This window comes from Monodon monoceros, unplaced genomic scaffold (genome assembly GCF_005190385.1).
Source record: "Monodon monoceros isolate NGI ecotype Baffin Bay Population unplaced genomic scaffold, NGI_Narwhal_1 Super_Scaffold_15, whole genome shotgun sequence".
Taxonomy (NCBI): Eukaryota; Metazoa; Chordata; class Mammalia; order Artiodactyla; family Monodontidae; genus Monodon; species Monodon monoceros.
The window spans coordinates 77,193,021-77,207,147 of record NW_021703771.1 but is presented as its reverse complement, the minus strand read 5'-3'; the positions used below and the strand labels follow the sequence as shown (position 1 = coordinate 77,207,147).

At 41.8% G+C, this 14,127-nt stretch overlaps 1 protein-coding gene across 1 annotated transcript in view; it reads left to right on the top strand.

Annotated features, from left to right (window-relative positions):
• Nucleotides 1-14,127, top strand: part of NOX3 (NADPH oxidase 3) — a 57,989-nt gene that overhangs the window by 42,177 nt on the left and 1,685 nt on the right. Inside the window, exon 12 of the mRNA XM_029224019.1 lies at nt 4,736-4,860. Within this exon, the coding sequence (XP_029079852.1) occupies nt 4,736-4,860 (125 nt within the window). The remainder of the gene's footprint in view (nt 1-4,735; nt 4,861-14,127) is intronic.

Genomic DNA, 14,127 nt, shown 5'->3' with positions numbered 1-14,127 from the left:
GATAAGACTTTGAGAATGAGCAATATTATCTAACTTGTGTCATGATAGAGCAAAGAGAAAAAGAATAATTTCAATAATGAGCTACATGGTTATCTAGCAACATGAAAGTATTGTTTTTATGTTCTTTAAAAGAAAAAGAGAATAAAATAAAACCAGATAAGAAAGAGCTATTCAAATTGTAGCAATAAAAGCTACAGTTGGGCTTCCCTGGTGGCGCAGTGGTTGAGAGTCCGCCTGCCGATGTAGGGGACACGGGGTCGTGCCCCGGTCCGGGAAGATCCCACATGCCGCAGAGCGGCTGGGCCCGTGAGCCATGGCCGCTGAGCCTGCGCGTCCAGAGCGTGTGCTCCGCAACGGGAGAGGCCACAGCAGTGAGAGGCCCGCGTACCGCAAAAAAAAAAAAAAAAAAAAGCTACAGTTAATTTGCTGAGGAATAGAAAAGGAGATTGGAAAAAGAGGTTGGTTAAAGGGAGAAAACCCCAAGTTTGGAAATCCAAGAGAAATTATGTCATTAAAAGTTGCATTTGGGGCTTCCCTGGTGGCGCAGTGGTTGAGAATCCGCCTGCCAATGCAGGGGACACGTGTTTGAGCCCTGGTCCGGGAAGATCCCACATGCCACGGAGCAATTAAGCCCGTGTGCCACAGCTACTGAGCCTGTGCTCTAGAGCGTGTGAGCCACAACTACTGAGCTTGTGTGCCACAGCTACTGAGTCCGCATGCCTAGAGCCCGTGCTCTGCAACAAGAGAAGCCACCGCAATGAGAAGCCCGCACACTGCAATGAAGAGTAGCCCCCGGTCACTGCAACTGAGAAAGCCCACACCCTGCAACGAAAACCCAATGCAGTCAAAAATAAAAAATAAATAAAATAAATAAATTTTTTTTTAAAAGCTGCATTTGAAATTTAGTAACATCAAGCAAACATTATGGATTGGCTATATTGTCTCGTTGAGCTCCGAATTGGTTCTAATTCTATGTTTTGAGCTGTTCAGAGTTAAACAGAAAAAACTGACAGGTGTTGACATTCAGCATTTTGTATTGTAAACCATGTGAGTTCCTACAGAAAATAATTATTATGAATACATGATTTATCTAGAGATTTATTTTTCTTAAGGCATTCTTAGAAATTGTGTGCACGTATGTTTATTCACCTAAGATCAAAATGATCTTCTGTTGGGGCAGGTGTTCCGCTGTGTCCATTAATATGTATTAATGACATATTAAGGTTGAGTTTACCAAAAATAATGCATATCAAAATATTGCACTGTGGTACTATTTCAGTGTTGATATGTTGAATGATAACTATTACATTTCCAATCTTTTTTAATTCCTCAAATATGGACGCTAACAATGAAGTGATTACTAGGTTATGACATTTATGTCCTGATCAGCACTTCTGTGACAGCTACTATAGATATTTAAGGAAAGTGTGTTTGAACCAGAGATTTGCATTAGTTACTAAATTTACAAATGAATGCACTCCTGAGAGCCTCTCTCTCTCTCTCTCTCTCTCTCTCTCTCACACACACACACACACACACACACACAAATTGGCCCTATAGAACATCACTGTAGTTTGACTCTGTGCTTCTGCAAATGAATAAGACTTGCTTGAAATTCAGTAGCTAAACAATTTTTTAGGGTCTTATTTGCAGTCGGCCTTACATATTTATTCCTCTGGGATACTCTGAAATAGAGGTTTCCTGGGAATTAGGCTTGAAACATCTTCATGAATTAAATAGTGTTAATTATATTTTCCAAACAAATACTTTTTTCACATTCAGTGGGATTTTTGACTAATGATCTACTTGGTGAAGTACAAACAAGCCTTTGTCTTCTGCTTTCTGGTCCTGTGCTGGCTCTTCTGCTTCTAAAGTGAATCGATCCCAAGTGTCCACTTAAGCAACCCCAGTCACTTGGAAGTTGCAAGACCGAGGCTCTGTCTGATTTTGTGACAACACAGCTCTACCCCATCCCATCCCTGCCACTTCCAAAAGTACGCTGTTAAGAGAGAGTTTTCTTCTGAATACGAGCAAATTTAAAATAGACATGTTCTTAAATTTTTGCCATGACATGTTGGAAATTCTTGAGATGCTTAAATTTCAGGACAAAATAATTGGTACATGCTGTCAGTCAGGAATCAAGAGGCTGTTTTAGAAACAGCCAATTGCTAAACTGAATTCAGCAACCTCAAAGTGGCAGAATGACAAGAACAGAAGGGACAGATGGAAAAGGGCAAATTATTATTATTATGAAGGGCAAATCAACAGGGTTTGGAGATTAATTGAACACTGGGCTGAGAAATATGGAGCAAACATAATTCCAAATGTTTGAACATCAGTGATTGGTAGCTGGAAGGTACCATGGGCGGAAGTGGGAAAAACTCTTTTTTCTACTGAATAATGCCCAAACTTCTTAGCAGATATTTCCAGGCCCCTCTTGACCTGATGGCAAAACCCACTTGTTCTATAGAATTCCCATCATTTTCCCCTGGCACCAGAGCCACCAAACAATACATGTTCTCCAATCACACCAAGGACTCTCTTAATTCCATCTCCCCTCATCCTGTTTCCTTTCCCTGACATGTCACTCAGTGCCCTCTGTCCCACCTGCTGCACTACTGCATGGAATCATCCTTTCAAGACCAGTCCCCACTAAGGCCTTGCCCAGTTCTCTTAGTCAAAATTACTTGGGGCTTCACCAGAGTAACATGCTTACTTCTCCAGAGCACTTCGCTTCTGTCTCTGGTAAAGAAGGGTGGTGGTCTGAATCAGGGCATAGAAATTGTGCACATGGTCTGCCTCTCCCTCCAATGACCAGTGCCTCACAGAGCAGAGACCTTCTGTCTGTCTTCTTTGTACCATTCGATTCATAGCACTCTGCCTGCCTATGGAAATCACTTAACAGTTGTACGTGGAAGTAACTTGAAGTCACAAATTATTTGGAAAGTGAGGTGATTCATTTTTAGCTATGATGGTCAATTTGAAGGAACAGAAAGAATTCTACATAAAAGTATGTTTGGGGAGTTTGAGATGCAGAATTCTACTCAAGCAGGAAGAGGAAGGCTTGGGAGAGAAAGTTTGAATTCATCTTTGTCGATTATGCTAATTGGATTGTGAAAATGGAAGCTCTTTGGGGAGTAGTGGTCCGAAAGAGATGCAGAGAGCTGAGCTAGAGACTGAGAAGGCAGCTACATATCAAGACAGGAGAATATGATAAGAAAATAACAACTACTGTTTCTCTCTTGAATCAGAGAGAAATAGAAGAACTAGGATTTTGTAATGCACATAGAATCAAGAAGAAGCAATGTTCAACCGCATGGTGGAGAAGCCAAGGAAAATAAGGCCTGAGTTGGTCATTAGATTTGGCACTTAGTCAAAAGGGAGTCAACTGTCTCTGCCTTCTTATTCTGCCCACCGCTGGAGCCAGCTTCCTCTAGAGCACCAGCCCACCCTACTGTTAAGCAAAAGCCTGTGGAGATGCAGCACTGCCATTCTAATCCGGAGGCCGATACAACTCTGACCCTGAGTTCCAGTTCTGGTAATGCGGCTTCCGCCAGTTTTCAAGGCTCTGTCCTCAACTACCACCTCCGTTCTTATCCCTGAACTCTTGTCTCATATTTCGTGCTTTGAAAAACTTGCCTAAGAAGGGGGTCCTGCCCCACTCTTGCCAGTTTTCCCTCTCTTGCCTGGAGTCCTCTTCCCAAATTCAGTTCCTGTAGTAGCCCTGCTGCCTAGGCTCAGACTTGCCTGGTGCCAACTTCCTGCAGCCTGGATATCTGAGACTCCACCAAAGTCTGCCACCGTCTACTGCCTGTTAGGGTGCAGCCTCCCTACCCCTGGCTGCTTTCCTAGACTGATGTGAAGGCCAGCCGGGGAAGCCAGTCTTGCAGCAGGATCGTGGGGTAAGAGTTGGGCCCAGCAGGGTTGTTACCCATACTGCTCAGAGGATGTAAGCAAATGAAGCACCAAAGGGTAAAAACCCATGAGCTCAAGAGCTGTGGTGGGATCTGAGCAGAGCAGACACATATCCCAGGAGGTAAGAAGCAAGAATCCTTCTTACCTACCAGAGTTCAGCATGGGCTGAAACAAATCATAGCAACTTAAAAAATCATCACTAGGCACGGCTATTCCCCAGACTCTTACTTATCGACCACTTGATGCCTGGGTGCTTTCGTGTAATTTGAAGGCAAGCCGTTGGCCACAGAGCTCCAGCCATGCCCCTTGCTAGTTCTGGCCACCTCTCTGCCTGCCAGACTCAACATCCTCCCAGCACTTGAACCTGGACACAGACCGTTTCACTCCAGTAGGCAGATCTCACCGTAAAATCCAGCTTCACCCTGGGCTTTTTCTATCACTTTAATCTGTCAGGGCCCTTCTCACATCCCCAGGATTTACTGTGAAGTGAATGGGGACAGAGCTAGAGATTACTTTTTGAGAAATTTGGCAGAAAAAAAAAAAAAAAGGAAGTAGCTTAGTGCTTGCTTTCCTTTACCCCTTTTTACCGTATTACTCTCATCCTTTCAAGAAAAATCTTCTTTCCAGGCTCACGTTTCTGCACATCAGCCACATAGAAAGCACTTTGTTTCAATAGTGCCCAAGGTAGACTACAAAGAATTTCCTATAAAAAGTTGTGTATTAAATCTACAAATGAGCATAATTACTTCATCCTTCATTTATTAGAGGTTCCTTTGCTTTTCCCTCTAAATGTCATCTGATACCACAATTTTTACTTTAGGCCTTTCACATAGCTTTACACTGGGATGAAAATACTGACGTGATTACGGGATTAAGGCAGAAAACCTTCTATGGAAGACCGAACTGGAATCACGAGTTCCGGCAGGTAGCCTACAGTCACCCCAGGTAAGGCAGCTCTCTCTCCTCTGCCTGTTGGGAGCCTCCGTGGAGAGACAATGCCTCCATTGCTGCTGGAATGGAAAGCTCTCGGGCACAAACTGGTTAATCTGCAGCGGTGGGCAACTTGTTTAGAGATAAAACATCCACCTTAGAAAAGGTGGTCATGGGGTGTTTCTGCTTAAGCAGTTTACAACATCTGACAATTATCAATTCCATTGAAATTTTTCACACTTAAACCCAATCGAAGATGGTATTTCTTTTTTCTTAAATTTTATTGAAGTAGAGTTGATTTACAATGTTGTGTTAATTTCTGCTGTACAGCAAAGTGTCTCAGTTATACATATATATATTCTTTTTTATATTCTTTTCCATTATGGTTTATTACAGGATATTGAACATAGTTCCCTGTGCTGTACAGTAGGACCTTGTTGTTTATCCATCCTTCGTATAGGAGTTTGCATCTGCTTATCCCAAACTCCCAGTCCTTCCGTTCCCCACCCTCCCTCCCCCTTGACAACCACACATCTGTTCTCTATGTCTGTGAGTCTCTTTGTTTCATAGATATGTTCATCTGTGTTGTATTTTAGATTCCACGTATAAGTGATATCATATGGTATTTGTCTTTCTCTTTCTGACTTACTTCGCTTAGCATGATCATCTCCAGGTCCAGAAGATGGTATTTCTTTTTCTTTTTTTAAATTAGTTTATTTATTTTGGGCTGTGTTGGGTCTTCATTGCTGCACACGGGCTTTCTCTAGTTGCGGGTACTCGGGGCTACTGTTCGTTGCAGTGAGCGGGCTTCTTATTGCAGTGGCTTCTCTTGTTGTGGAGCACAGGCTCTAGGCACGCGGGCTCAGTAGTTGTGGCTTGTGGGCTCTAGAGCACAGGCTCAGTAGTTGTGGCACACAGGCTTAGTTGCTCCATAGCATGTGAGATCTTCCCGGACCAGCAATCAAACCCATGTCCCCTGCACTGGCAGGTGGATTCTTAACCACTCTGCCACCAGGGAAGCCCAAGATGTTATTTCTTAAACTCCCTATGCCTTCAAGAAACCTTGGGTGAACACAGTTGACCTCTAATTACTCAACTGGAGAACTCACTTATGCCAGACTGTAAACTGTATCTAGCAAAGCAGACAAAACTACTCTACAACCAAGCAGGGACTTGGGGTGGTAGTAGGGACCCAGGAACCGGAGTCCTAGTGCCTGGGTATAAATCCTACCTCTGCCGTTACCACCAATTTACCATGAACAGGCTATTTAACCTGGCACTGACTTAGTCCCCGTCTCCGTAAACTGCAAATAATAAAACTGTTTACCTCCTAGGCTTCTGTGAGGATTAAATGTGAGAATACTTATAAAGAGCCTAAAACAGTGCTTTGAGTTCAGTAAATGTCAGCTGCTATCATTAATATTATTATTTTAGTTATTACTATTATTATCATTATATGTAGAGGAGGAAGAGCATTTGCTCTGGGACTATAAGGCAGGAGTGAAGGCTGATTCTAGAAGATACTGGCTATGTGACCTTAGACAAGGCCTCATTATAAAACATGAATGATTCTATGCATCCACAGTGTTATTTTCATATTCTAAAGGTGCATAGTATGTTGAAGAGCTTTGTAAAGGGCCAAGCACTAATATAAATAGTTGTTGTTATTATATATTGCCTAAATCAGTCTTTGTTTTGAACCCAATCATCTACAAATCTTGAAAGTAGCCTGTCCTAATATGGTCTTTGTTTAAAGAATAGTTTCCACATTTGAGGAAAGTCCTGGAGGGAGCAAGGGAGTGTGCCACATGAACAACTGGGAAAGAGCAAAAGGGCAGCACGTGCCAAGGCCCTGAGGCAGGATACACTGTTCCTGGCGTGATCCAAGAGACCAGTGAGGTTGTGGAACACAGCGGTTGAATGAAAGAGTAGCAGGAGAAGGCATTTAGGAGAGACAACTAGGGAATAGTACAGGTCATTTTATTTGGATTTTACTCTGAGAGGGGAAGCTACTTGAAGGATTGAGCAGAAGAGTGAAATAATCCATCCATTTTATGTTTAATTGGATCCCTCTGGCTGCTATAAGAGACGAGATTGTAAGGGGCCTTGGATGGAAATGGAGAGGCCAGTGAGGAGGTGGCCTGGATAGGGGGGGCCACAGTGGAGGTACTGAGAAGCCTTTGGATTCTGGATATTTTTTGAAGGTAGAGCCAGCATGACTTGCTAATGGGTTGGATAGGAAACATGGCCCAAGCTAGAATGGAGTTCCCAACAGCCGAGATGAGGACAGCTGTAAGGAGTGGTTGGCAGGCATGGGATGTCAGGAGTCCAGTTTCTCAACATGTTTAGCTTTAAGTTGCCTGTTATACATCCAGGCAGGGATGTTGAGTAGGCAGACGAATATGAGTCAGGAGTTCACGGGAGAAGTTCAGATTGGAGATACATGCTTGGAAGGTGTGAGCATATAAATTGTGTTTGGGGCCATGAAACTAGATGAGATGGAGAAAGAAGCAAATATAGATTGATGAGAGTTCCAAAAACCACAGTATTTGAGGATAGGGAATTATATTGTCTATTTGCAGGTTATGGAGCTCAGTACATATTATTCATCACTACTTTATTTAATCATGTTGTTTAGGTCTTCTGTAGAACCTATTTTCTATCCATTTTATCAGTATTGAACCAGTAACAGTAAAACAAAAATCTAAGGTATTTCTGACTAATTTCTCATTTCCTGTGATTTCCCTGTTGTCTTCACATCTTTCCCCCCAGTTCTGGCATTGATGCTTTGTGGCCTTCCTTCACAGAGGTTATTGCTTCGTTAAACTTTTTGTAGTTCCCTAGCATTTTTCTGCTCTCTGGAATACTTTTCTGGTGAATATTATTCCTCTTTTGGTCAATTTGGATGCTGTTTTATACTTTTTCTTATATTCTCTTTGTGCCAGAGCTATTCTACTTTTTAAAAAAAAAAATTAATTGTCACTGAATCTGTTAGACTTCCCTGGCCCAGCTATTCGAAGGAGGTTTGGTGAGGAGGGAGGTGTGCAGGAGGGACCAGATGGCTGCCCAAGGTTCATAACCTATCCAATTCCAATGGCTTCCTTGGTGTGAATTCACTCTGACCTAAACTGTCGTGCGCTGTGAGGCCCCCAGCCAACCCTTCTGCACCCTGTGCCCAGGCAGCCTTTGGGAGAAACCCTGGACCCCAAACAGTGTTCACTGCGGACACTCTGAACCCCTGACCACACCATGCCAGTGTCAGCCCGGGGAAGAGACAGAAGGAGTGCTTGTGGGGACTTACTCCTGGTCTTGAATTGTCCTGAGAATAAAAGACTTCCAAAGGGAAAAGCCAAGAAAAGCTTAATCTTTGGCTTCAGGATTAAGGGAAGGAACGAGTGGACCAGCTGCACTACCTCTTCCTCACCTCGGGCTCAGCTTCAGATGCCCTATAAGAGCTGGCCAAGCCCCGTGAAGGTGGCCTTGGGACTCTGCAGGCACCACTCCTGAAACCCAGCTGCTTCATTTCACCTCTTGCCTTGACTCTTGCTGACATTTGGTCTAGAATCCAATTCTCGCCCTCCATCCGTCCAAATGTGGTGCTTTGAACCCATCCCGGCTTCTGGAGCCTCAGAATCCAGTTCCTCTGTGCTCCTTACTCAACACCCAGTCCTGGCTCCTAGACTCCCAGCCTCCTCTGAGCCCTGAAAGTCACCCTTCATCTCACACCCATCCAGTACTTCTCGTCCAGAGGCAGAGACTGGATTATTATATCTGCAGTTTCCTTTAAAAATTATAGGTCGAAAACTAACAAAATGTTACAAGCTTCTATGTTACAATCACATTGGTATTTTCTCCTTTTGGAAAAAAAAATCTATTCATCTGATAAATGTTTTACACTCAGTTTTCAATTATCATGGGGTGAATGTTCCCACGTTGCAGGCCTTTGACACGGACACATATATCTTGGTTTTTAAGTTTTTATAGATGAGACTGCTCTTTGCTATGATTGTCCCTCATTGACTCCTCACATTTGTGTTTGTGTTACACATGAAGTTTGCAGCCCAGTGGGAAGGCCTTTCAGATCAAACCATTTAACTACCTCCCTTCCCTCAGAAAGGTGTGAACCAGAAACACAGCATCAAGAGACCAGGAGTGGAACTGAGTTTGCACACACACTGTCTCCAAAATTATACTGCATCATGCTGAAAAGTGAGTCTGCCTGATTTTTCAGGGAGTGAGGAGTACAGAAGAGTTTGAAGGCGGGAAAACTATATAGCTCTCACTTTTCTCGTTGCCCTTGTGAGGAGTGTGTTCATTCCTTTTCAAAAGCCATAATCAAAGTGTAGTACATACATGTACCTAAAGCCCAGCTGAATCTTTCAGCACAGCTGAAAACTTGTGGAATCTCTCTCTTCCTAATGGATGACTTCATCTCTTCCAGAGTAGAAGGAGGCCCCAAGATTTGGATGCCGCTGAATTAAGCCTCTATATCGTACTCCCTAGCCCCAAATTCTAAAAATAGTGTATTTGTAATAGATGTAGACTCTAGAACCCTGCAACTTGTTATATAGCTTCAACTTTCAATGTAACTAATATCAGACATGTGTAGGCAAAGATCAATTATCATTTTATCCATGGAATGCCAGATCCCTGGGAAGATACGAGTCACCAGTAAAACACTTAGCACTGCTCTTCCAAAAGACCTTTTAAATGTCCTCCTTAAAATTTTGTTTTCTGCTGTGTAAAGAAGATTTGTGTTTAATGGAGCTTTTAATGAAGAAATCTCAGAAAGAGAATGCCAATAGAATCTAATTTTTTAAAAAGAAAATCTAATATTGAGAAGTATTTCAATATCCTGGCCTTTGTCCAGATATAAATAAAACACACAATTCAATTACTGTTCTGCACAAAGGACAAGGTCACATTAATTTTCCTCAAGATGGTTATTAAAGAGATAAACGGTATGTTTTCCCCTGATTATGTCAAGGAGATGTTTGTTCCCTCCCAAGCCTTCTTGGCTACTCTTATAAGACAGGTCTGTCCTGTCATTAGCTCAGATCTTTTGGCAAAGGTGAGCCATAAAGAATTGGTGTATTTGTTCGTGGCCTCAGAAAAGGTTCTTTGTCCTTGAGGGTCTTGGAAATAGGCTCGCAACCATTTCTACTCATCAGCATGAAGCCAAGGATTCTTAGGGCTTCTACTCTCTTAAAAACATTTACCTGTTCACTTAAAGCTGGACTCTGTTCTTGTTATAAGAAGAAGGAGTTGAATCAAAAGAATAAAGGGAAGAGGGGCAAAAATGTTTTTTTTACAGAACATGAAAAACAGCACGAAAAATAAAGCTTGAAGGGAAGCAGATCAAAGAGAACAGTGCATGCTATAAAGGAAGCAGAAAATTGCAATAATAACAGTAATAGAGAAACAAATTGATGGGCATCAAAATGAAAACAAATAAGGAAAGGGAAAGAAAAAATTAAAAAGAGATCAAAGACCAAGAGTAGAAAATAGGAAAGTATATTCTGTTGTTTTTATGTGCAATTAATTTTCGTAATTGTATCAGCTGTATTACAAAAACACAAGTATATTTTTAAAAGAAGATCAATAAATAGCAAGTGGATATGTAAAAAGTAAGTCTTTTACTGATACGGCCAAACTCACACACATGTGACAATTGTTGTATATTGCTTTAAGTTAGACAAGCACAGAAAATTACTCTAAACACAAAAACAATGGAAATTATTGTCTTAATTAAAATAAATAGGTTAATTAAATACATACAATACATACCCTGATACCTCTGTCTTATTAATCTTTAGAAATGTGCATCTTATACAAAAATAGAAGTTATATTTCATTTTTTGTAGATGTTCTCAATATGTTCCCAAGCTTTTGGCAAATGTTCAGAAAATCAGGAAATCGTTTCCAAGAAGGTAGACAGAATGCAAATAAATACATCTTGATCACATCTAGCTACTTTTTTGATAAACACACATTATGCGTGTACCCAACCTTCTGGATTTGTAGATCAGTTGTTTTTAATTAATTGAATAAAATGATTCCATAAGACTTCAATCTTCGACCTTACATTTCACATAATATTTATAGTTTGCCACTTTTGACTTATCTACTAATAACTTCACCATGCCTTTTAGGCATAAAACTTTATGCAACTAATTACCATAAAAACTTTGAAGGTTTGGCCATTTTCTTCATAACTTCAGTAGAAGCGTTTCTTTTCTCTTGAAGGAAAAAATAAAGAAGAATACTACCATTTGTTAGAACAGCACAACCCAGCCCAACTGTGAAGGAAGGTGCCAACTTACCATAAGATTGGGAGCTTCTAATCCATGCTGCATGAATGTATTTTAGACCACCCATTGTTTTCAGAAATGTAAAAATACCTTTATACTAAATCGAGTAAATGTGTCCATCTGGAACCACATTTGCTTGTGTGCACACCCTCCAATTCTCATTTGTACGTGCATATGTGCAAAATGTTTTCAAATGATATTTTTAAGAAATTAACATTCTGATTATAGCACACAAGTCTGCCTATCTAAAAGGATATCCTAAACATTCCTTACATGACTAAATTGTTCAGAATATTCAAAGAAATAGACTTAAGTGGAAATCCCACACAAAATAAATTATAGCTTCATAATAAAAAAAAAGCCACCATAAACTTATGACTGGATATTATTAGCATACGTAAATATACCTTTGCACCAGAGGGCATCCAGCCCTCCAGTTATAATCAAGTGAAGATTCAACGAAAATTACTGGCACTATTCCATTTGTGGCAGGTGGGAATAGGGAGGTGGGTGAGCACAGGGTGGATTTATCACTATTCTGCAAATTTTCTTTGGTGATATTATCTGTCAAATCATTAGATATGGCAAAAATATTTGGATATTTCTGGGTGAAGTATATCAGTGTGAAGGTGTATATTTTTTAGTGTTTTATCAGAAGGGGAGGGGACAAGATTGGCAGAAACATGGCTCTACCATTCCCAGGGATCCAATACTACGAGTCAACTGCTTTCATTTCTCTCCCCTCTTTAACTGTGACATCCTCAAGGGCAGCAACTTTATCTGTGCTCCTCAGAGCCAAGCGCAGTAACCAGCTTCAGCAAGTGAAGGGACCCCAAGAGGGATGAGGAAGCTAGGACAAGAGTGCTGACTCGCCAAAGAAGATGGAGTTGGTGGGAAGAGCTAGAGAAGTGCCTCAGCCGTGAGCAAAGCACCATTAGGGACGCCTGTAGCCCCTAATCAGCAACTGAATAATTAGGATGCAGAGAAAAGTAGTAGAGCAGGCTGCTACAAATCAGCTGGGAGATGGGTTTAAAAAAAAAAAAGGCCAACACAATTATCATCTGTGGTTATGAAAAAGAAGGTGTTGTACAAAATATAATTATGTGTTGAATCTTTTGGAGGCATTTCTAATGAAAAACATTCTCTAGGAAAGATTAACCAGAAGTTGTGTCCATTGTCTGATACCGAGCTTGTAGCTCTTGTTGTCTTCTTTCTAAGCCTCCATAAATCCATGGGAAGCTTCTGTTTATCGATTTTGTTTGCAGAATGCACTCAGGGCATAAAGTAATTTGATTTTTTTTAAATGGGGTTTAGGGTCTGCCCCTACAGGGTTATAACTTACCAAGCATAAAAGCCAACACAGAAAAACAAACATACAATTTAAAGAGAGCAGGGCTCAAGGCAGCAAAACCTGGGAAGCCAGCAAGATGGTGGGATTATTCCCAAGCACACCCACTCTCCCATATACCTGCTGGGCGGAAATCTCCTGGGAGGTGACATTCTGGCTGCCTTTCAGGCATGGCATAGCTGAACTGTTTTGAAAAATGCATCAAGCCCACAAAAAAAGAGCACAATAGTTATTTAGCAAATAAGAGGGGGACAGGAGGATTTTCCTTATTGTGTATCAGAGCTAAAAATAATGCTGTTAATGTTAACCATCTTTGCAGCTTGTGTAAAATTTGTCTTTTTCCCATGAAAGTCAGCAGCCCAGACTGATCGATGCCACTAATGTTGTCCCTAATCCAGTGCCTCCCGGGTGTGCAAACTCTGCAGCTTGCAGGCTGTAAACTGAAGAATAATGCCTTGTGTTTTTATACTTCTTTTAGAGAGAATCGTTTTTTTTTTTCATTCTGAGCAATCGTGGATAATTACAGTTTATAGAAGAATTTTTTCTTTACCAACCCCATTAGGGTTCTGTTGCAGTTGTCCGTTGCCTCATAAAAGAAAAAAAAAAATGCTGCCGCATCTGTGCCTTAACCACTTTGTGGGGCTTCTCAGCTCCATGCTTCACAGTAAGCCTTCGTGATGAGAAAGCTCCATACTTGAAACCACAAACGCCGAGGAGGGGAAGCAAGACAAGCAAAAGAACGCCATGTGTGGGGACAGTGATGCAGGGAGAGCTAGTGAACCACTGGCCTTTCTGCCTTAGTGGAAGGTAGATAATGAATGGCCTTTGTGAGACTTTTTGGTCATTGCGTAACCATGACAGTTCCATAAACACAGAAACGTGTGTACTCAGCTGTGTGATGTAGAGGCCACAACTTCGCAAGAGGCAGGGTGACTGTGAACTGGTGCAGACGCCAGTGGTACAGCTGGCAGCCAGCAATCAGAATCCTTTGAAATGGAGCCTTAAAGGCAGAGCATCAAAGAGCATCTTCACGATCTGCAAACAGTCACCATGGCTGCCAACGAAAGGGCAATCTTAGCCTGTTGGGAATGGGCCAGTGGGCAATCTCTTTGGTGACACCTACACTAATGGAAAAATGTCACCACCCATAACAATGTCTTTGAATATAGATGCAAGGATGCCTCAGGGCAGCAGACTCCCCACTGGGAAGCGTTTTGCCTGACCCATGTATCATTCAAAATGTTGCAGTCCAGAACTCAAAAAACCTAGTGCAAGAGTGCTGATTCCAGGAAATCTGTACTCACTGCTGGGTTAACAGCCCACATCGCATCTTGTGGTCAGCCTCGCGGAGCAGGCAGACATCGTGTGGGTCATAACGTAAGGCAACGGTTCCCAAGAGCTCACCGTGTGCTAAGTCTGGTCTAACCCTCACGGAGGCACTAGGAGTTTGCCATAGAACTGTCCCCATGGAGAGATAAAGAAAGGGGGGCTTTTAAGAGATGAATTAATATGCCCTAAATTTCCCAGCAACGAAGTGGTGGAGCCAGTAGCACTCTTAACCGTTGGGTGATATTTCCATAAACACCTTGAAAGTGCCTCATTAAGTCATAAACATAATTTTTC